This window comes from Heterocephalus glaber, unplaced genomic scaffold, assembly GCF_053883595.1.
Source record: "Heterocephalus glaber isolate CG9 unplaced genomic scaffold, H.glaber_assembly_v1.0 deba00001431, whole genome shotgun sequence".
In the NCBI taxonomy this organism is placed as follows: Eukaryota; Metazoa; Chordata; class Mammalia; order Rodentia; family Bathyergidae; genus Heterocephalus; species Heterocephalus glaber.
In genome coordinates, this window is record NW_028258295.1 from 2573567 (window position 1) to 2597777 (window position 24211).

Genomic DNA, 24211 nt, shown 5'->3' on the forward strand with positions numbered 1-24211 from the left:
GATTATTATTATTATTTTTTTTTTCTCAAAGCCAAAAGGAAGGGGGAAAGAGTGAAGTGTGAGAGGCTAGGCATGGGAATCGGAACATCTCTGTTTTAATTTCTCAATCTGATAAACAGAGGAGAAAGCTTTTTGTTGTGTCTTCTTGATTGACCTCAGTGGTGGTGGTCACTCTTGGAAATGTAGCTATGTTCCTATCCTTAGAATCAGGAAGAAAGCTCCAGAGTTCTCCTGATACCAAGGCTGAAATTCAAATGTTCCTGAGACTGCCTACCACCTCCAGTTGTTCCCTGCCTACTCCGAGCACCCTTGACAAAAGGGATAAAAACATTTCTTCTCAGATTGAAATGCAAAGCTAAACTTGGGATCTGCGTCATTGGTTAGCCTACTTTAAGCACCACATATATTCCAGCCCTTCCTGTCTTTTCTTTCTCAGTCACTCTCACCCCATTCCTAACATTCTGGCATTTATAAGGTCCTAACAACTTCACCCACTACTTATTATCTCTGTCTTGAGGTCCCAACTACTCATAGTAGTTGAATCTCCCTTAAATCAGTGTGCCAAACTGGGTGTGGTGGTGCATGCCTGTAATCCCAGCACTAGGGAGGCTGAGGCAGTATAGCCAAGAGTTTGAGGCCAGCCTGAGCTACACAGCAAGACCCTGTCTCAACTCCCCTCCCCCAAGTCAATGTGCCATTGTCAAAATGATTGCCCAGAAATGCAAATAATGTCCCTTGTAACTCTTAAAATCCTTCAAGAACTCTGTGACATTCAGGAATAATTCTAATCTCACTTCTGTGGCACACAACAAATTTTACATTCTGGTCCTGCAGCCTCTGCAGGCTTGCATTTTATTCTCCACCTTTGCTAGCTGCTTGTGATTTCCCAGAATTTCCCAGCCTTTGTGTGTATGCTCATACAATTTCTTCAGGGCAATTCCTTCTATCAAGACTTAGATCAGCTGTACTTTCTTATAGGAGGGTGTCTTGACCTCTCCGCTCTTCAAGTTACTCTTGGCCAATAGGTCCTCCTTCATATAGTAATCTGCACTTATGCTTACTTTTGGTTTCTGAGATTTCAGTTATCCACCAGCAATGGTTGTCCCCAAAATATATATTTTTAAATTTTTATTTTTATTAGTACATGTTTGCAGTACATAATGATTATGTTCATCTTAGGGAGTTGGTTCCTTTTACTTCCTCTTTCCCCTCTCTTCCCCTGTCCAAAAATGGAAAATTCCAGAAATAAATAGTTGTTAAATTTTAAATTGTGCACCATCCTGATTAGGGTAATGAGATCTCTGCAATCCTGCTGAGAGGATTGGAATCATCTGGAAAAAGATTCCATACAGAGCTAATTATGCAAAGATCCTATTACAGGAAAAAGCTTGGTAATGTACCATTAGAACTTGTAAGAGATAAAAAATCAGTGAACTAAATTTAATAAATATTTATTGGAATTCCACTATACATATGCCCTGCAGCAAAGAATACAGTTGAAGAGATAAATATATAAGGAGACAGTTTCAAGCTGGGTTTAGGGGAACATACCTGTAATCCCAGCATTCAGCAGGCTGAGGCAGGAAGATTGCTGTGAGTTTAAGACTAGCCTAGGCTATATATAGTGAGTTCAAGGCCAGTCTGGAATAGATAGACCCTGTCTCCAAAGTTTAAAAAAAGACAGTTTCAGAGTATGGGGGTGTAGCTCAGTGCTATAATGCTTGGCACACATAGGGCCCTGGGTTCAATCTCTAGTACCACTTTTTTAAAAAGGCATTGCAAGAGATAATTTCAGAACTCAGTGGTAAACATCATGAGAGTTAAGCAGTAGTGCTCTGCAGATGCTCCTCCACTTATAATGGGGTTACCTCCCAATAATTGTAAGTTGAAAATATCAAAAGTCAGAATGCATTTAATGCCCTAACCTACTGGACACTATCTTAGCAAGACCGTACATTGTAGAATCTTGGTTATCGACCCTCAGGATCATATGGCTGACTGAGAACTATGGCTTGTTGCTGCTGCCCAGTGTCTCACAAGTGTATTGAGTGTAGAGACTAGTGCTGGGGCAAACCTGTCAAACAGGTGGGTACACTGTGTCACACCCAGGGGACATGCACAGAACACAGGTTCCAAGATGACTCTGTGGCTCCTGAGCACTGTATATGGAACCAATCAGAAAAGCACTATTTTCAATTCATTTACATCTGGTGGGAAGCCAAATGAGTCTTTCCATAGGGCAATTTAAATCTGGCACCAGGCCATGTGAGTTTTTGATAGGACAATTGTCCCAATGCCTTACTTTCAGGAAAGGAAGCCAATCCAGGAATTTTGGATACAAAAGATCACTTTCCTTTATCCTAGGGGGTGCTGTGAGTCTGTTCACCAGCCTGCTTGCACTCCGGGAAGTATACTACCTTTCTACCTTGATAAATTCACATCCTGCTACCTTTTCTGTGTGTCTTGTCCAATTCTTTGTTCAGGACACCAGGAACCTTGAAAGGATTTCCCCAGGATGCACCATCTGATAAAAGGATCATACTATGCTCATCCATGTAAAAACAGATGATCTTAATCAATTTGGTGTGTGTGTGTGTGTGTGTGTGTGTGTATCTGGGTAGGTGTGAGCACTTGTGTATGTGTATGTAACTCGTTCAATGGGCCTAAAAATTCTAGTCATGAGGATTAAATAAAACAAGATAATATGTGCTAAACAGAATTGTATCTGGCATGTAGCTAATATTCCTCCCTTCCTTCTAGGTTATTGAATATCTTTTCACTGTAAGCTCCTAGAAGGCAGGGACTATGAGGGCTTCTTCACTATTGCATCCTGGTACCTAACATGGGATACAGTAAGCACTAAATAAATTTGTGCGATCTGAATGATTGGATAAATGATCATCCTTGAAATTATCAACTGAAGATAAGTAAGAAATTGGAACTTTTTTTTTGAGACAGTCTCTCTAGGTAATTCAGGATGGTCTTGAACTTACCATGGAGCCCAGGCTGGCCAATCTCAGCCTCTGGAGTGCTGGGATTACAGGCATGTGCCATCATGCCTGGGGGTAATTGGGACTTATCCTTGCACTTGCCAGGCAGGCAGCGGAACCACTGAGCTAAATCCCCGGCCTGGGACTTTTTTAATCAACATAAACTTCCTTGACCTTATATTCACTTGACTAAAAAACCAAGGAACTTGTTTTTCTTTGGTTCAAATGAAAACATTTGGTTAAAATTAGACCTGTGAAGTTGTTAAAGAGAAAATTATTCAGTGATACTTGTTAAAGATGAGAAGGCAGATTTTATTCAAAGGGAAGCAATGGTGATAGGTATAGGTACTACTGCATTGGGGTCTTACAGTGAAAGAGAGAGATCAGGTTTAACTCTGACTCCAGCAAGGACAAGTGAAAGTTTATAACCAAGGGACAAGGTAGAGTTGAGTAAATGGAAAATTGCTAAGAAGAAACCTGAGGGGTTGGAGAGTTTCTGACTCAACTGGCTTGATAGGATTATTGTTGAAGGCAGACCAGAGTGATAAGATTAAAGGTGTCCTATACAAGGGTGAAGAACTTCCACTGAACTCACTTAGCAGGATTCTTTTTTTTTTTTTTTTTAAACAGGATTCTTGATCAACATGAATTCTATAAGGACACACTGTAATGTTTTGGGGGTTTTTTTGGTACCCGGGATCGAACTCAGGTCCTCAGGCAGGCGGTGGAACCACTGAGCTAAATCCCTGGCCCTGGATTCTATAAGGAAATCCGAAATCAGGCCTAGTCAGAATTTAGGATCCAGATTCAGGTATGGTTAAAGGAGAGTCTTTAGCCAGGTGTGGTGGTGCATACCTGTAATCCGTGCACTCGAGGCTGAGATAGGAGGATTGCTGTGAGTTCAAATTCAGCCTGGGGCTACATAGTGAGTTCAAGGTCAGCCTGAACTACATGGTAAGACTCTAGCTCAAAAACCCCAATTAATTAATTAATTAAAAAAGAAGGTCCGTCCCCCCCCCCCCCCCCCGTACTGAGGATTGAACCCAGGGCCTTCACACTAAGCTACATCCTCAGCCCTTTTAATTTTTTTTTTTTTTTTTTTTTTTTTGAGGCAAAGTCTCACTAAGTCACTAAATTGCCCAGACTAGGTTTAAATTTGTCATCCTCCTGCTTAAGTCTCCCAGAGTTCTGGGATTATAGACATACATTACTATGCCCAACTATCAGTTTTTTAAATTGGATTTTTATTACAGGAACATGGACTCTTATTTACTTCATTTAGAGCTGAGAATATCATGGTCTAAGACTGATCAAGAAGTTGTTGGAATAGACTGTTCAGGTTAAGGTGACCTTGCCTTAAAGAGAACAGATTATTTTAGGATGGTGCACTATGAGAATAAAATGACAAGCAGTATCAAAGTATGAAGGTGATGTAGACAGCTATTTAAGCAGGTTAAACTCCAACAGTGAGTTTAAAATGTATTTTAAGTGAAAACCTTAGCTTCTTCCAGCATAAACCATTTTATATTAGTGGTAGAGACAGAGAAGAGAGGGCAACTTTTCACTTTTTTTGCAGGAAAAGAAGTAAAGCTCTGGTAAAAGGAAGGAAAATTTTAAAGCTTCCTTAAATTACAGGTTTTTTTTAAATCCCCAAATTTTAAACAAAAAGATGGTTTTTGAACTATAGCAACAAAATAAGTCAGTGAGGAAAAAAAGTGAGAAAGAGTTATGCTAGCAGACCTGATTGAGGAAGCTATCATGGCTGCATACAGACAAGACAGAAAGGATAATAATGGGAGGTTAGGTGTCATTCTCTAGTGACAGACAGCCACTGGATCCTCCAGAAGCATATGAAACCAGTGGCCCTCTTGGCTTTACACATCCTGAGCACTGAGCTCTTTTATTTTCCAGATCCAGAACCAGTATCAATTCCTTTGCTGGCCAGTTATATTTGTGTGCAACATTTTCTTTCATGTACTGTACTTCCTCTTCTGTATCATGTATATATTTTTTGGTACTGGGGATTAAACCCAGGATTTCATGCTTGCTAAGTAAGTGCTGTACTACTGAGCCATGTCCCCAGCCCTTTTTAAAATCATGGGACTTGCTACATTGCCCAGGCTGATCTTGAAGTTGCTCTCTTCTTGCCTCACCTTCCCAAGTAGCTGGGTTTATAAGCATGTGCCACTATGCTTGGCTTGTCATATTATATAATCTTATAGCCTGAGTGTTATGATTTTGTGCAAACCAGATGGTGATGGTATAAGATGAGGAAGAGTGGACTCCTATAGGCTTCAGGTTCTGCCCAGGAGACTAGGGGATCAAACTGCTGTATCTTAGTCCAAATATACTAATAATGCAAATTCACTTCCCAGGCTAGCACCAAACAGCTTTCTAGTAGCTCTGGCTTACCCAAAGAACATAATATCTTATCCCAACAACCCAAATTCCCTATAGTTTTATATCTAAAGCTAAGGTCTTTCAAGCATAAGCCAGATGAAAAAACAGTTCTAGCTCTCTTAGACCCAATGTGAAAGACTGGGAGACTGAGGAAAGCAAATGTAGGAGGACAAGGAAGAGGGGTACTCTAGCCAGGTATATACTTACCTCTTTTTGTCCCCCTTCATTATTGGTGAGCAGCCATTCGATATCCAGGGTGTCTGTTTCAGAAAGCCCCAGTTGATGGTGACAGGGCAAAGTGACCTTTTCCTCTGCCACTCTCTTGATTTCAGTGTGAGTTCCTAGGGTTCCAACACAGTAGGAAACTGGAGGAGAAAAATGTATGATGAGTAGTGCAGAAACTGAGTGGCAATACATATGGAACAAATATCACAACAATAATTATGGGATATTCCTGTGGGCATCTTTTGATCTTTCTCTCTTCTAGCAGAGGCTTCCAGAAAGATGATGATGCTTAAGGAAACCATGCACTAAGTTGCCCGGCAACCCCTGTTCTTGAAGTTACAGAATCAAAGCCATTTGAAGCTGGAGAAAACCTTAAAGATGAACAGTTAGTTTTCTTTTACAAGTGTTCCTTTAAATCCACAATTGTGGCTGTCCAGTAGCATGTACTTAGGATTAAAAGATGACAAAAGAAATATTGCAATATAAAGGGAAATTATTCATGATCAAAGGACCATGCAAATTTAGAGAAGAGAGAAATCATAGCCAATTAATTATAGGATTTAGGAAAAGTCTAACTCTTTCAAGGGTTTTGTAAATATTAGAAATATTGGGCTGGGGATTTAGGTCAGTGGTGCCACACCTGCTTGGACTGAGTTCAATTCTGGGTACTAAAAATATATATATATATTATATATATATTATACATTGTATATATTGTATATCAGTCATCTAGTATAATTTTTTTGGTATGGTATCAGGGATTGAACTCAGGACCTTGCACTTGCCAGGCAGGTGCAGTGCCACTGAGCCCCATCCCCAGCCCTTGTGTAATCTTTAGCAGAAAGAAAAAGAAAAAAAGAAGGAAAAGAAGCGAAGGCTTTTTATATGGGCATCAGAAAATGGAATTGATATATATAGAAATAGAGGATGAGGAAAGGTGTTGAGACTGGGGAGGAGAAATAATGGGAATGAAGGCACAGGATAACAACATGCCCAACCAGTGAATGGTAATAAGTTGGCTGGTGTGAAGAAGAAATGTTAAATGTTGTTAACACATTAGGCTGGGAAGGTGGTAGGGCAATTTGCTTGCCTGCCACGGTGGGCACAGTGACTGAATCCTTGGCTTTCTTCTCTTTGAGGAAGAGATGTTTAGGAATTGTGTGTAAGAATACATAGGAAAAGGGGAGCTACTGAGATATGCATTTTTTTTTGAGATATGCATTTTTAAATTGGCTTTAAAATTTTTCTAGGTGAGTAACCGAGGTTAAGTGGTAAAGGTGTAAAAAATAAAGGACAGATCTGAGAAGTAACATGGAGGTCAAAACTATAGAACACAGCAACTTACTGTATCTAAGAAGATAAAGAAGTAATTCAAAACTTAAGATTGTTTTCAAGCCTTTTCGACTGGTAGGATGGCAATTGCATTCCCAGTAATTAGGAAAATAGGGAGCATGGCGTATTTCATTTAAATGGGAAAGGTGGACTCTGAGTTTGGATTTAAGTCCATTGTGATTTCCAGGAATAACTGAACCCTTTTCCTGGCCACAGTGCCTCCCTTTGTAGTACAGATACCCACACAGCTCCTAAAATTGTGCCCACCCTCAGTTATGTTACAGGAAGTTGCAGCACCATACACATTGCTTTATTTCTTTATTTTTCATTTCTCTTGTGTCATAAGGCTTTTGGAAACAGTCCTATTCCTGGGCAAACTCTATCAAGTCCCTGTATTTTCCTTGTTAATTCTGCAGGAACACTGTGTGTGGGACAAGGGAAGACAGAACTTGGTGTTCTCCCCCCAAACTGGCCCCAGTATGAGGGTGTGTTTCCAGGGTCACTCCTTAGAGTTCTCTTAATGACAGGTTACCCTTCCAGACCTCCTTGTTAGGCAAGAATACCTCTGAGGAAAAGAGGGCTCTTACAGGGAGTTCCTCTTTCCTTTAGGGACACACAGTTTTATCACTGGAGCTTCTGTTTCCATTCTATCTTGTGGGTTTCAAAATATGAAACAAATCTTTCTATTCAAAACAAAATTCTGGGAAGTCCAAGTCAAGTGGCCCCAGGGTAGCTCTGGTGAGTCCTCCTGGCCTTTGCTCTGGAGCTCATGTTCACCAGGACAGACTCCTTTGGGGTCACCTTCCACCTGTAGGTGCAGGGATTTAGCTCAGTGGTTCTGCCACCTGGTTTGCAAGCACAAGGTCCTGAGTTCGACCCCTGGTACCAAAAAAAACCAAAAAACAAATGAAGATGGGACCTTTGGGAGGTGACTAGGCCATGAAGGTGAAATTTTTATGAATTAAATCAGTACTTTTATAAAAGAGACCCCAGAGAGCTCTGTAGGCCCTTCCATTATGTGATGACATAGAGACAAGATGGCTATTTCTGAATGAAGAAGCACTCATTAGACATTGAATTGACCAGTACCTTGGTTTTTGTTGTTTATTTTGTTTTCTTTAGTGCTGAAGATCAAACCCAGGCCCTTGTGTATATGCTAGCCAAGTGCTGTACCTCTAAGTTACATCCTATCCCTTTAGCACCTTGATTTTAGACTTACAGTCCCAGAACTGTAGAAAACAAATTTGTAGTTTATAAAGCACCAGTCTATGGTACTTGGTTATAGCAACCTAAAGTAAGACTCCAAGCCCACCTTCTCTCCTCTTTCCTATTAATCTTTCTTAGTTCTTAATATTATCCACTATTAAATCTACAGTATCAAAGAATGATGAATTAATATGATCAGACATTGGATCAGTTAACAACTTGACCCTATAGGGTCAGTTGCTTCTTGAACAGTTTTTCCCTGACCTGCAGGTCAAATTCCCAGAGAGGGAAATACAAGATTTTGGTACTATAGACACTACCCATCAGCCATTGGCTATTTCAAAGTTGCAGGCAACATTTCTGCCCAAACTTTACTGTCAATTTTGCAATACATATATTATGGTTTATATCTAGATGTCCCTCCAAAGCCTCATATGCTCATGGGTGGGGCTTTTGGGAGGTGGCTGGATCATGGGTGTGTGACACTGGATTATGGGTGTGATAAGCGGATTAGTCCACTGATTGGTTTAGTGTGGTTCTGGGTGTGGATAATGGGAAGACCTGTCCTGGGTGTGAGTGGCACCAATCAGTAGATTTATAATTTGGATAGAATATGAAAGGAAAGAAGGAAGGAAGGAAGGCAGGCTGGCTGCTTCCTGTCTGTCATGCCACACCCAAGCTGCCTCTGCCATGTCCCTCTGCCATGCCCTCTGCCTTAGAGCCAGCAACTATGGACTGAAACTTCTACAAACTGTGAGCCAAAATAAAACTTTCCTCCTTTAACTTGTGGGTACTTTGTCTCACCAACTAAAAAGTTACTAAGAAAGTATAATTGCATAGGCTGCTTCTACTTTTCACTACAGGTCATGGGCTGCCTATAATAACATTCACCCTCTCCTTGGTTTCCAACATGCTCAGGTTAGCAGTAGTGATCCTAACTTCTGTTTTGTGTCATCCCTTATCATGCACACCTCAAACATTGAGTCCTGTTAGAATGAATGTAAAGCAAGGTGTAAGACCACAAGAAGAATTCAGATGTTGGCCTCATATTTGCTCCAATATACAAAAATAATACTTTAGTTGTGTATGATGGCATATACCTATAATCTCAGCACTTGGGAGGCTGAGGCAGGAGGATTTCCACAAGTTTGAGGCCAACCTGGGCTACATAGTGAGTTCAAGGTCAACTTGGACTATATAGTGAGACCCTGTCTCACCTCCCCCAATCCCTTCAAATAATATTTAAAAATTTTTTACTTCATGTTCCACAACAATTTCCTATTAACATCTCATATTTTCATTTTTTTATCTTGTGGGTTTAAATATACTATAGATATTCAATAAATATTTGTTTAATTAATTTAAATCTAGCCCATGCAGTTGGCAGCTGTTTTCCTAACAAGCAAACTAAGGGCATAGGGGTAAAAGAACCAGCCCAAAGGTCCTAATAACTCATTTGGAACAGAAATAATCCATATAATAACCCACCCTTTCCCCCACCCCTGGTACCAGGGGATCGAACTCAGGACCTTGCACTTGCCAGGCAGGCATGGCACCACTGAGCTACATCCCTGGCCCTAACCCATCCTTTTTCAATTCCCATAAAACAGCTATAGAGTGGCTCAGAAATTTGCCAGTTTTCACTGAACTGAACTAAGCTTGTAAGGAACTCTGGCTTCTACCCTCACTGGGCACACACTGCTCAAGGAAATCACTGCCCGACCCCCTAGGCAGTGCTAGAGAAGCCAGCACCAATTTAGCACACACAGTAGACACTCACTATACACTGAGTAAATCTGAAGAATCCATTGTGAAACTTCCTGAGTTAGGCCACTAGAGGGAATCAAAGGATCGGATTCAGTTGATGTCCCAGAAGGACAGGAACATAGCAGTGGGTGTTGTGCTTTGACAGAGTGCCAAGTTCTATTTATATGATATCCAGAATTAAACACAGCAGTGCTGGGAGGGGCCTCTCAGTGAATATAAATGACTTCACCAAGGCAGGAACCTCAACCAGCTCTTTGGAAATTTTATAATTAATTTCTCTCATTTTTAGATTAACAAACTTTATTTTATATATAAAATCCTCTTTCCCCCAAAATGAGACCTAGTCAGAAAATAATCAGCCTTGAAAACTAGAGATCAAAAATGGCAGCCCATCAGCCTATCTTTGCCTTTCCTGCCACCGTTATTCTCTTGCTCAGCACCTACTCTAAAACAGGCAAGGCAAGGTTAGGCTGATTATTTTTCAGCTAGTTCTTACTTTTGGGGAAGCATGGTATATATATAATTTTATAGAGGTTCTTGCGCACACATATGCATGCATGAAACTTTCAGACTGTTTCTGGCAGCCTGTATGCAATTCAGGAGACAGTGTGACATACAAAAAGAGAATGAGATTTGGAGTCAGATAGACATGGATTTATGTAGTAGCTGCAATACCAGTTCATTCACTGACCACTGTGAGCTTTATTCTTCTCTGTAAAATGAAAGTAAACATTTTCTTTGAAAAATTGTCATATAGATTACATACATTGTACGTTAAGTAACTAGCAGGGCACATGAAACAGAGTACATGCTCCACAAATGGCAATTTATTAATAATTGAACATTCTGTGTTTTCAAAGACAAGGAAAACCAGAAAACACATCAAGGAGGCAAATGACTACTGTGAGATATTTGGAAGTCATTTTGCTTGACAGCTATTAGTATTTGGCCACGTTTGCTTTATCTCTTTCTTTATAGATAGGCTTTTTGGTCTATCAGTTGAAAGTAAATTGTTGATGGCATGACACTGTGCTTATAAATGTTTTATCGAGCATCTCCTGAAACTAAAGACATCTCCACAAGCACATCATCATCAGCGTATCTAAAAAAATTAGTAGTACTATGTGGAAGATCAATTCTGACAAGAGCAACTAAAGAAGACACCAATGAGTAAGTGGGATGGCAGTAGTTCTGTGAAGATAGATATGTTTTTGCAGAAAGATAGCATTAAAGGTGAAGGGAGCACTCCGAGCAAATGGGACAACCTGCACCCTCCTGTCAGGCTCCTTCAAGCTCCCTCACTGAACCAGCGCAATTCCAGTTCTATATGGTACAATTTGCTTTCCTAGCCCCCCCATTCAGCCCAACCCCAGAGTATCTCCAGCCAGCAACCCTATGAGGGTCTTCAGAAGAGAAAACCCATATCTTCTATGAGCTGCTAAATGCCTGATAGAACCTCCACCCCCTGCCTTGGTACTGGGGGTTTAACCCAGGGCCTCCATAGTAAGTTATTTCTCTGGCTCTTTTTTATTTTCAGACAAGGTCTCACCAAATTGCTAAGTTGCTCAGGCTGGGTTCAAACTCCAGCCATAATTTTTCAGATTAAACACAGACTGATTAAAAGTGGTCTACTCACTTCCTTTTCCCTGTGCAACAAACTGTTTCAATATGTGAATTGTATGTGTTTATCCACACTGAAACATTAAACTGAGCTCTTCCAAGTATGGATGATACAGGAAATATAATGATGGTAACAGTCCCTTCTTCCTTCTAACTCTTCAGAAGCTGATGGTTAATAATACTTCACATTAATTTAACAATTAACAGTTAACTCATTCAAATGCATTTTCTTTTGTGAGACCCATGACTACACAGTAAGCTAATATTATCAGTTCTGTATTTCTCTTTTTTATTCAGGATTAGGGATTGAACCCAGGGGCACTTTACCACTGAGCTATATCCCTAGCCTTTTAAATTTATTTTTTGGGGGCCCAGGGATTTAGCTCAGTGGTTCCACTGCTTGCCTCACAAACGCAAGGACCCGAGTTCGATATCCGGTACCAAAAAAAAATAATAATAATAAAACAAATTAATTTTTAAAATTTTAAGACAGAGTCTTTTTAAGTTACCCAGGCTGGCCTCAAAGTTGAGCTCTTCCTACTTCAGCCTCCAGAGTGGCTGGAGTTGTGAGCATGGAGCACATGCCCTGCTCAGCTGTTTGTTTTTTGTTTTTTTTTCAGGTACCAGGAATCAAACTCAGGGCCTTTTGCTTGTGTGCTCAGCTCAGTTTTAAAGAAGAGAACACTGAGGCCACACAGCTCATGGGAGGCACTGAAGACACAGCCTATCTTCAGTTTTTATTCTGTGTTCTTTCCCAATCAGACCAAATGTCATTGTCTTTACCTTGAAATTGGTAAGTTGGAAACAGAGATCGTTTTTATCAAATGTAGATGTACAAAGCTAGGTAGTAGAGCTAATCTGTTTGGACACATTTGATTATCTTGCTAGCTAGGATCCTGAGCCAAATGTAGGAAGAAATGTAATAGAGACAAATGTTACAAGTTACAGCTAGACCCAGGGCTAAGGCTTAATGGCTAAGCTCTTACTTAGCATGCACAAGGACCTGGGTTGGATCCCCAGCACCCAAAAACAAAAGCAAAACACCTCCAGAAAAGTACTACTAGACACTAGGCCAAAACAACCTGGAGGAACTGGGAGACCACCAGAATCTTATTGAACACTACAGTTGATGTGGCTACTGAAAGAGCTGAGTCTGGAGCTGCATCCATCGAAGTCAGATGTTATAAATATGGAGAGTAACAGCTCCATTATACTCTATCCAAGCCAAGCTAGCATATCCAGAGCATCTGTGTTTAGTTCTGCATGCTAAAACTGAGAGACATTGATAAATAGTTGGCGTTTAGAGGTTTGAAAAACACATCATATAAAAAATAGTTGACACAATTATAAGTGAATAAGTTAGAAGGATGGAAGACTAAAGGGCAGTGTGTTAGTTGCTTCCCAACGTTTAAAAGGCTACAAAACAAGCGATAAGCTTATTGAATGCTGTTCCAGAGGGCAGAATTAGATCGAAATGGCATAATAGATTTGACCATAAAATGATAGGCTGGGAGATCTCTAATACTTTTTTTTTTTTTGAGACAGGGTCTTGCTATGTAGGTCTGGTCTTGGACTCATATGTAGCCCAAGCAGGGCTCAAATTCATGGTGATCCTCCTGCCTCAGCCTCCTGAGTGCTACCATGCCCGGCTTTCTAATACTTTTTTCTAATTCTGCATTTATGTGATTCTCTTACAAAGACTTAAGCTATTTGGGTGCTTTTTCTCCCCAGTTTCTAGGATTGAACCTGCTGGGCAAGGGCTCTACTACTGAGATACATCTCCAGCTTGGGCTTAATATGTTGATGAACTTTGTAACAGTCCTGTCTGACAAGAGAATGAGCTGTATTATTTAGTGAATTTTCCATTATTGGAGTCATTAATTCAGGGTTATTTCAGGGGTGTGAAAGGAATCCTTATATATGGATGTTGAACTCGATATTCTTACTATGAAATATTTATTTATTGAGTTCTTAGTATATTCCAGGCACTCCACTAGTTGAATGTAATGCAAAATATGAAATACACATGTATATTAACATACGTAAGTGTATTTTGTCATCAACAATGAGATCTTAACACAATTTAAACAAAGAGTCTAATGTTATGGTTGGAAGATTCTCTGAAAGAACTGAAAGGAGCCGGGGATTTAGCTCAGTGGTTCTGCCACCTGCTTTGCAAGCACAAGTTTCCGAGTTCGATCCTGGTGACAAACAAAAAACTGAAAGGAACTGGGTGGGCCATGCAACCATAACATTTCTTTCCTATCTATAGATATTTTAAGCCACAAGGGGGCAGAATCTCCTTAGGGAAGAATAGCAAATGCTCATGTATTTCATGCTGAGGATTATAACTGACAAAGAATTATAGACTATTTTGAGTTTAGGCTTGATAATATTGTTGCCATTTGGCGTATGTGCTAAATTCTAACTTTATACAATTATTTTTCAAAGACCCATTGAAAAAATGGCAATCTTAGAAAATATCAAGGTATTTGAGAGAAATATGTCCAGGAAATAGAAACATACACTATTTGAATAATTTTCAACAATTTAAGGTCACTGTTTTATCTTTTTTCAATTGAAACAGATTTTTTTCTTTGTCTAAGACCAAAAGCTTATTGTATTTGTAGAATTTATTAATGAAAAAATAAATTGCTTTGATGGTGTGAAGTATTGACTCTAGGTAGCTACATAATAAGGGCTGTAGGAAAGGGACAAAAACTGTCTCAGGTGGTTAGGAAAGGCTAAGGAATAAGTAAAAGAACTCTCAAAGTCCTTTTGGTCTTGAAGTTTAGTATGTGTCCTAGGCCAGTGTTTTATCTTGAATTACAAAACCCTGGGGTGCTCTGGCTGTACATAATCTGGCATCTCGAGCTAGGGCTGCACCACAGAACTTAATCTAGGACACTGTCTTAGCCTCAGCTCAGTCTCTTATTGAAACTCATCTGTTTATCAGATTGTTCACATTCTCTGATTATCACTGAGAATCTCAAGTCACAGCAAAACCATTCCAAAAATCATATCAATTCTGTTAGTATACAATGTACTATTATTATATATCATGAAATGTTCAGGGATACTAATTTCTTTTTTTAACATTTCCTTAAACTAACACTTTATTCCCAATGCTTCTGTTTCTAGGTGCCACAAACTAACAAGAACATCAGCAATATGGTTGCATCCAGAGGGGAGTAACCAGGAGTCCACATTTGTTCAACAAATATGAGCAACACTCGGGTTACCATATTAGTGCTGCTGGGCTTATAAAGGTGAATGACACTGCCTTTTGTCTATGAAGAGATGTTAGTCTCATGAAACAAAACAGGTATTTACCAATCCCAATGCAAAGCAGTGCATGATAAATATGAATATTGTGTGAAAGTGCTGTAGGATATCAGAAGAGGAAAATTACAAAGATGATAGGATGAATTCACAGAAAAGGAAGCATTTACTCTGGACCTTAAAGAATACGTTGAAATTTTGGCAGCTCTAAATGAGAGGTGACAGCATTCCACAGACTGTGATTGGCAGCCAGTTGCCAAGCTGACCTCAGTGCCGGCAGATTGGAACATCACTGTGGACCCCTTGTTCTGACAAGTTCTCAGTCTGGTGGTGGAAAGAATAAGGACAATAGAATCAAATACTCAGCATGCCAGTAGGATAGAGGTTGACTGTCTGAGAATAAAGTTTTATTTTGATTTCTTCAGTAATAATTGTCAGAAAAAGAAGACTGACCTGGTTCACAAAGACCAGGCATGTCAGAAATACAGCAGCCCTTGGAATTGTGTCCTCAATAATATGCTCATACATGTTCCATGCATGTATTCATGTATGCACATATATGGGAACATGCACTTATATAGTCCTGCCCAGAGACCCTTGCACACATGCTGGTGCCAGTACACAAATCAGACAGAATATGTGTCTTTGATTCTGAGACTCAGAAGTAGCCTATTTCATTGACATATCTATTTATAGCCTTTGTCTCATTCCAAATGGTAGGCGCTTTCTAAATCTAAATCTTTTATTACCTTCAGCAGAGATTTAACAGAAGATGAAAATTAAAAATAGACTTACTATAACTGAGAAAGCAATAGTCTATCATTAGGGATCCATACAGTGAAGAATTGAGATTATGTTGATACTTGAAATCCACTGATACATGAAAGCCTCAATTTAATCTTTGTATTTATCTTTCCTTCTCTACCTTTATATAAAACCTAATAATAAAGAGATTTAGTTTAATCTCTTAAAATCTCTTTAAATTTAATCTCATCTCTCTTTTCAGTCACTCTTTTTAGGGAGGGACAGAAGAGGCATGAAACAAGGAATCAAGGGAACTATATTTTCTATTTACAGGGAAATCACCCAGATGATAAAAATGACACTTCAAATTCAATACATTCCTTTCTAGTTGTATAACTAACAGCACAAATAACACTACTCTGGAGAGGATGGGTACTGTTGCTGATTTTGTTATTGTTGTTTTAGGACCTAGTTGGGTTTATGAATCCATTTTATGACTTTAAAGAGATAAACACACATATATAATTTCATTTAATCAGAACAACCCTATGAAGCAGGTTTTTGACTCATTTGAGAGAGTAAAACCTAAAATTCAGAGAAGCTAAGTAGTTTTCTAAGATCTTAGAGCTAGCTAATAATTGATACAGCTGAGACCTACGCTCAAAAAAAGATATAAATTATAATGCTGTTTATGTCACTCTTGTAATACATGAAGATACATCATGGGGACATTTTTACAAAGGCTGTGCCATCTTGATCTCAAGAGAAAAAAATCAAAATTATTGTCAAAGATTCCAGCAGGTAGAATATGAAAGACGTTAATTCCCTGTATGGCATTTGTATCCAATATTAAAGAATGTGGTAGTATTTCTCCAAGAGGCTAAAGCTATTATCTATGATCATTTGGGAGAAATGTTTAGAATATATTCTTACTAATGTATTCATGAAAAGTTGACTAGATGGATAATATCATTGAACAGACTCTTTTGAAATATCTTGAAAATAACTAGTGTATTAGATAAGTTCTTAAAGACTTTTTTTCAGTGTTGCATATTGAACATAGGACAATACTCTCCAGGCCTAATATGCTTCTTATGTCCAGTGTGTGAGCAGACTATAATCAGACCTAGCTCACTGTTCACAAGGATACTCTCAGAGCTCCTTTTCTTCCAGAGAAAGATAATGGCAATTAAAATCTAGACCTTGATCTGTATGCTACTTAATGATGTTGTGCAGATAATGGGCTAAATCAGACATTAGCTTCTCTTAAGGTGGCAAGCCTAAATCTAGCATTGCAATTTGGCTTCCTACACCCAGTATATGTCCTCACAGAAAATGTCACGTCTCAGCAAGGAAGGATTTGTAATGCCAAGCAATTTCCCCTGACTTTACTTTCTTCCTGTCATTTACCCACACCCAAGTGACTCAAATGGTTGCTTCATGCTCATTTGTTCATCCATTCAACCATATGTTTATTCAAATGATCTAACTATGAGTCTTGGGTTTGTCTTGTCAGGCAATTGACTTCCTGATGATCTTTGCATTTTCATCAGAGCAGCAGACTCTGGCCGACATCCCTTCCTATCGACCAGATGTACTTCATGATTATGGTGAAAAGGTACTGAGGAACAAGAAACTTATTACCTAAGATAAGTGGTTTCTCAATCTAGTTAATTATTGGAATCTCTTAAATAGGCTTACTTTTTTTGAATAATGTAAGGTAAGCGGATGGTAAAAATTCAAACAGAACAAAAAGATATATAGAGGTGATCAAAATATATGGTGGGGCCAAGGATGTAGCTCAGCGGTGCTGTGCCTATCTGGCAAGTGCAAGGTCCTGAGTTCGATTTCCAGTAAAAAACAAACAAACCCCAAAATATATGGTGAATGGTTAACTTTTAAAAATTTATTATAATAAAAGACACATTGATATTAATTCTTCTCAAAAACAAAAACAAAAAACTCCCCCTTCTTTGAATACACTTATTCCATCATTCTGGCCACTTTCTGAAGGCATTTTGGAAGTTTTCTTTCCTCAGTGTCTTTACAAGTTGTGATCAAAATATGGTGAATAGAGGGCCTGGGATTTAGCTCAGTGGCACCTTGCCTGCCTGGCAAACACATGGTCCTGAGTTCAATTCCCAGTACCGGGGTGGGCAGGGTGACAAAAAACAAACTAATTTTAAAAAATATGGTAAATATTGTTGCTGAGTGCCATCCACTGGAAAGGCAGGCTTATAAAAACATTACTGTTCCTCACCCATCTTACTCACTAGATCTGGCACTGTGCAACTTCTGGCTCTTCCCAAAGTCATTATGACATGAAAGGTAAATGTTTTGAATTGATTCAGGACATCAAGGCAGCCATGACAGTGCAAATGAAGACAGTTAGGAAAGAGGACTTCCAGGAGGACTCCATTGGCTTCTAGATCCCAGAGTTCCCAGTGAGAAGTCTGATGCCATTTTTAATTCCAATCTTTTATAATTGACATCTGCCTTTTCCTCTGGAAATTTTTAGAGTATTCATCTCTGGAGTTGTAAAATTTTACTATGATGGGTTTTGGTGTAGGTCTTTTAAAAAAATCATTTACTTTGAAGCCATTCAATCTCAACATTCATTTTATTTGTCAGGAAATGTTATTGTACTATTTAAAAATAATTCCTCCCATTTTCTCTTCTCTGTACACCTATCTTTCAGATGTTGGAACTCCTGGGTTGATCCTTTAATTTTCTCATCTTTTCTTTCATGTTATTGGATTGAGTTGTACCAAGTATTTTCTTAAGGGATCTCTTGGGAGGCAATATAAGGTAGTTGTTGAAATCAGCAATTCTAATACCATATACATTCCTTTCTACTTGTATAACCTCTGGCAAATTCTTTATCCTTTCTGTATCTTGGTTTTCTCATCTATAAAATGGGGAAGATAATTGTATCCAACCCATGGACACTAAAGAAGGATTAAGGTGTAAGAATTAAGTTAGTTTTAACACATGTCTGATACATGATACATGTTTAATAAATATTGCTATTATTGTTGTTGCTATTATCTATTCCTCTTATATAACATCCTATTCTTTAAGGATATATTCTCCATTACGTCTTTCAGAATATTAACCATAGGATTCCTTGCATGTCTATTTGTTTCTCTCTTAATTTATCCAAATGTCTCATGTTAAGTAAGAGGTGCTAAAAAGCTGTTTGAAAGTGCTCTAAATGAAAACAGCAGGCTTCTCTGTAGATCTTTTCATTGTGCGGTTTCTAAATGTCACTGTCAAGGTCTGTTGGCTTTTTCTACAGAGAATTCTTAAGTTCCCAGTCTGTCACTGGGAGGTGGGTAATGGCCGCCAACACTATCTGAGCTGGGGGGGCTCAGAGGTCAAGGGAGTCCCATTCACGACACAAGTAGAACAGCGCCTGTGAAAAGGCCTTCAGACACTGACTGTGTTTACAAACTGGCTGTCTACTGAGTCTAGTTTCCCAAAGTTTCCTTCTTCTGGGTAGACAGAGGAGTCAGGATTTCTCTGTGGAAGGCACAGAAGAAGAAACTTAGGTACCTAACTTCTCTTTTGTAAAAACAGATTTTTCTTTGTAGAACATAATAATGGACATTAAAATTGTTTCATCTCCAAAAAAAAAGCAACAGATTTTTCACTCAGTCCTCCAGCTTTAAGCTCCATGATTTAGCTTAACCTTTTGCTGTACCTATGTGGCTTCTAGTCCTCAAACTCTTTAGTAAATTGGCATGTTCACCATAAGCACTGAGGTTTCAACTGCTGTGTTTTGGAAAATTAGTTACCTCTCCTCCACCTACTCTCATCAGTCAAACATTTGTTTTGGTTTTTTTGAGACAGAGTCTTGCTATGTAGTTCAGGCTGGGCTTGAACTCACTGTATAGTTCATGCTGGCCTTGGACCCAGTGATGCTCCTGCCTCAGCCTCCAGAGTGCTGGGATTACAGGTGTGCACCACCATGCCCAGCTTCATCAGCCAAACATCTGTTGACATTTTTTCTCTTTCACTTTTATTTTCTCTTCCATTATACTGTCTTCTGTATTTATATCCATTTTACTCCTTTACTTTCATCTTAACAGGTGTTGGGGTAGAAACAAAAACACTTGTGTTCAATCTACCAAGATACCTATAATACCAATAAGTGATTTTGAAGGGGCAAGTATTATCTTATATACTGCAGACATTTCATCTTCTTTCTTTCTTTTTTTTTTTTATTCTTGGTACCGGGGATAGAACTTGGGTCCTTGCACTTGTGAGGCAGGCGGTGGAACCACTGAGATAAATCCCCGGCCCCATCTTCTTCGTTTTTGAGAACAACTACAAACTTGATTATATCTATGGGTTTTATTCTCCCACTTTGCCTATTCAGCATAGTCACCTTTGCAGGTCTGGTCCTTTAGTGACCATACTACTCCTGGTAGTGCTGTGCGGCCCTATGCCAGAGGGGCACAGTCCTTCAGGAAATGGAACAGCTAGCTGGTCCTTGTGCTCAGGAAGCTCGTGTTCGTTAAAGGGTAGAAACTCTCCTGCTGGGAAGCATTTCCTTTGCAGCACTCTCTGCTCAACATGACAGAAAAAGAGAAAAGGCTTCTGTTTCCCATTAGGCCTCCCTTCTCCATAAAACCTTGCTGAGAGGAAAGTACCAGAGGACGTGAACCCAAGGCTCCTTAGGAATGAGGGAATTGCCAGTCACTTTGCTAATTTTGACCTCTGAAACCCAAAGAGAAAACATATGTGGGGATTTTAAAAAATAGCATTTCTTTCTTTTTCTTTTTTCCTCCCTCACTTCTTCCTTTCCTTACCTCCTCTTTTCTTTTATGTTCACCAGTCATCTGTATTTAAACTACTTTGGTTCAGATTGGGGAAAATGAGTCAAGGTTTTCAGAACACATTAAAGAAGTACAGAAATCTTCAGATGGGGCCATCATTCTCAGTTAAAGTGAAGCTCTATTCTGCCTAGCTGAGCTCTTTCTCTACCCTCATCTTTTTTTGCTGCATTTGCAGCTTGGAAACATTCTATAGACAGAGGCCTCCCTAGGGAAAATATTTGTGTAAATCTTTCATTTTCTCTGTGGTCTTTAAAAGCCACTGTGGTTTTTAGTACTGGAATCAGCTTTTTGTGCATTTCACATTGGCTTCCTGTGAGGTTCTGACCTTTCTGGGGCCATGAATGTGCAAAACTCTAGCACAGATCTGATGATTTTTGTGTCCAAGGAACTGATGCTGAGCTCTGTGACAAGGTGCAGGGGCATACATGCAATTCCATTGATTGCTAGTTCCCGTACCAACCTTTGAATGTGCAACTTGACCACATATTATGTTCCAGCATTGTACAAGAATTCTGTGGAAGGTACAGTGTGGGATTAATTTAGGATTCCTACTCCCTATACTCAGGAGCATCCACGATAGTTCTAAGGCATGTAAAAGAATTAACAAACCCTATAAGACAGCACAAAATTGGCACTACTTCTGTGACCACAGGAGTTCTGAGGAGATGGCAATTAACGAATAGTGAACATCAGAGTGGGAAACATGACTCATGGTCTGAAAGGTCATGGTCTTTCAGTGGGCAGGATGGGTGTTAGGTCAAGGGAAAATGTAAAGGCAGAGGATGGCATGGGTGTTGAGTATTTGGTTGGAAATGACTTGGTCAGTCAAGGTTGAGTTGCAAAGGAAAGAAAAAATTGCCAGAGGAGGAAGTGATTCCTTTAAGCAGAGATTTAGGAGAGGGAATCTAGATAAACATTATGGGAGTGGGTCCTCTGAGAACTGTTTTTCTGTTTTTCTTTTTAGGTTGTTATTTTTAGTTTAAGAGTGAGTCTCTGCTTTTATCTACAATTTTCCAGCTGACTAGTTTACCATTCCTTGACATTAATCCAGAGGCAGGTAGAGATCTATTTCTGCTCTTTCATCAGTGCAACTGTCTCAAGTCTCCAGGTGGGCTGTGGTGTCACAGGGGAATGAATTGAGATAAAAGGTGTTGGGATGTATTTCATTCAGCATCCAGGAGTGTCTTGCAGCTGAAAGGGCCAAATCCCTGCCTCCCTAGTTTGTACCTCTGTAATAATCTAAGATCATCTGCCTCACATCACTTTTTAGAATATCTGCCATACCATCTCATGTCCATCATTGTATTTCTTTTTATTTAGTTTACTTTTGTGCTACTGGGGATTGAACCTAGAGCCTTCACACTGAGCTACATCTACAGCCTTTTTTTTTACTTTTTATTTTGAGACAAGGTCTTGCTAAGTTGCCCAGGCTGGGCTTGAACTTGCATTCCCCCTGCCTCAGCCTCCCACAGTGCTAGGATTACAGACATTCATTTAATAATTCATTCATTAATAAGGATTAATAAGGATTCATTCATTTAATAGACACTTATTGAGCACTTGCTATGTAGTGATACCATTTAAGGTTATAGGAAAATAGCAGTGAACAGAATGGGTAATCTCTTTATTTTGTCCTTCTCAGGAACATATGCTCATATCTCTGGAAGTCATGGGCAGTGAGTGTGACAGGACCACCTAGAATTATTGACCAACTATGTAGTCATTATCTTCTTAGAGTGTCATTATACTGAAGTCAAGTTATTTAAAATAATACCCTATATTTAAAAATACATATGGAGTTATCCACAGAATTCATATGCATTTTTTTTTTGGCGGGGATCGAACTTGGGTCCTTGCGCTTGCGAGGCAATCAACGGAACCACTGAGCTAAATCCCCGGCCCTATTCATATGCATTTTAACATTTATTTACTTAATTTTTGAAATGAGGTCTTGTTACATTGCTGAGGCTGTCCTCACACTCACGCCAACCTGCCAGAGTACTGGGATTATAGGCTGCACCACTGCATACACAACTTCACATGTATTTTTAAAGTAAAGCAAGATTTTAAAGAAATGCCACGCTGGTGGCAGGTTGTCCTGAGCTGTGTCCCACATCCCCAGGGGTGCATATGCACACTCCTGTGCCTTAGGAGCACTTGGTGAAGTTTGAAAAGCAGTGCCCTACTTTACAAGCCTTTGTGGCCTCACCACTGCCTACAGAATCAAGGAGAGACTCATTCTCCAGCCCTCAGCACTGGGGTTCTTTGGGCTTTGGCCCTGGCCTTGTTCTCTAGCACTCATTCTTCTTGCTTGCTTCTGTCTCTTCAGCAGAAGTCATCATATCCTAAGGGTGCCAGTCATTAACCACACACAGCACTCACTGGACAGTGGGCTGGAGGGGTTTGAACAAAAGCGCATTCTTATCCACAATCCACAAAGTGTTGCTCATGGTACTTAATACCTCACCTTCCTGGCTTGGAAAATCTCTTCTCCATTTTCCAGGAGCCAGCCCAAATACAGTATGTGGTTTTGCTAGAAGAGCAAGAACTTCTCTTTTATCCATTTTCCCAGACATAATACTTTGTGGACAGTTCTAAAATAATTCTTATTCTTTCTTGTGCTTGTATATTTTCTCATCTTTTCTCCCACTGGGCAGTAAACTCCCCAGGCAAGAGCATTTTTCATATGTGCCTTTGTATTTATACAATGTTTGTCACCAGATAAGCTCCAAATAGCCCCTTAATGAATGTAAGCTGAATGGATTAACTTTTTAGAGGGACATATACATTTACTAGGAAGCTCATCTGATAGCATTAATTAATTCAATAATTCATCTATCCATGTATTATTTACACATTTACCAGCTTTCTGTTCTTGTGAATTTGTGAAGATAATAGCAAGGAAAACAAAGCAGTCTCTTCCTTCAAGAAGCTTATAATTGTGTAAGGACTCATAGGAATAAAAACTTCTTAATTATAAGTAATTACATTAAATGGGATAAATTAGATAATTAAATAATTATATATAAATGAATAAATACTATAAAAGAAAGGCATAGGAAACTACAAACACATAATTGCTTTTTTTTTTTTTTTTCAGTACTGGGGATTGAACTGAGGACCTTGCACTTGCGAGGCAGGCACAATGCCACTGAGCTATATCCCCAGCCCAAAACATGTAACTCTTTTTCATTGTTGTTGTCTTTTTGAGACAGGTTTCACTATGTAATCCAGGCTGGCTTCTAACTCATGGCAACCCTCCTGCCTCAGCCTCCTGGGTACTGGGATTATAGGTGTGTGCCTCTATGCTCAGCTACAAACATCTAATTTGATCTTTACATTTTGATTTCTTAGTATCACATACAGTTGTATTGTTTAGAGTCTGGTGGAATGCTCCCTTTTAAAACTTTTCTTTAACTTATTTAAGCCTGCCTCTCTCCCCCCACCCCCACCACCTCTCCCCTTTTCCCTCTTTTTTTTCTTTGCAGAGTGTTACACCCTAAGCCATGCAGTGCCTTTCCCTTTTAAACTGTGTCTTTAGACAGTTCTACTTTGGAGATGATCACTTTTTTTCCCATAGTGGTAAATACACCTTATCGTGTAGGGGAGGGAGAACCAGCAAGGCCAGGCAGTCTCTTTCACATTTAGACACCAGAGCTAAACCGACTGGGAGTGGAGAAATAAGAGCAATTCTACAGAGACTTTCAGAAAATAGAGAAGCTGTGAGAGAGCCTTTCCCAGCACATTTTATCAGTATTATTCTACCCCAAACTCCATAACAAGATATCAAGTGCATACAAAAGA

General features: G+C 39.4%; 1 protein-coding gene and 1 long non-coding RNA gene across 16 annotated transcripts in view; one reads left to right on the forward strand and one right to left on the reverse strand.

Moving 5' to 3' along the window:
• LOC106008311 (uncharacterized) overlaps nt 1-24211 on the forward strand; it is an 87826-nt gene that overhangs the window by 26339 nt on the left and 37276 nt on the right. For 10 of the 15 annotated variants that reach the window (XR_015451786.1, XR_015451783.1, XR_015451784.1 and 7 more), the window contains exons 2-3: nt 14682-14865; nt 17083-17184. This is a non-coding gene — a long non-coding RNA (uncharacterized LOC106008311). Of the gene's footprint in view, nt 1-5880; nt 6001-12160; nt 12334-14681; nt 14866-17082; nt 17185-21371; nt 21516-24211 lie in introns of all 15 variants that reach the window. The other 5 variants (XR_015451788.1, XR_015451781.1, XR_015451782.1 and 2 more) reach the window with 5 other exon arrangements.
• Nucleotides 1-24211, reverse strand: part of Clmp (CXADR like cell adhesion molecule) — a 93157-nt gene that overhangs the window by 17683 nt on the left and 51263 nt on the right. Inside the window, exon 2 of the mRNA XM_021249071.2 lies at nt 5598-5755. Coding sequence (XP_021104730.1) covers nt 5598-5755 — 158 coding nt within the window. The remainder of the gene's footprint in view (nt 1-5597; nt 5756-24211) is intronic.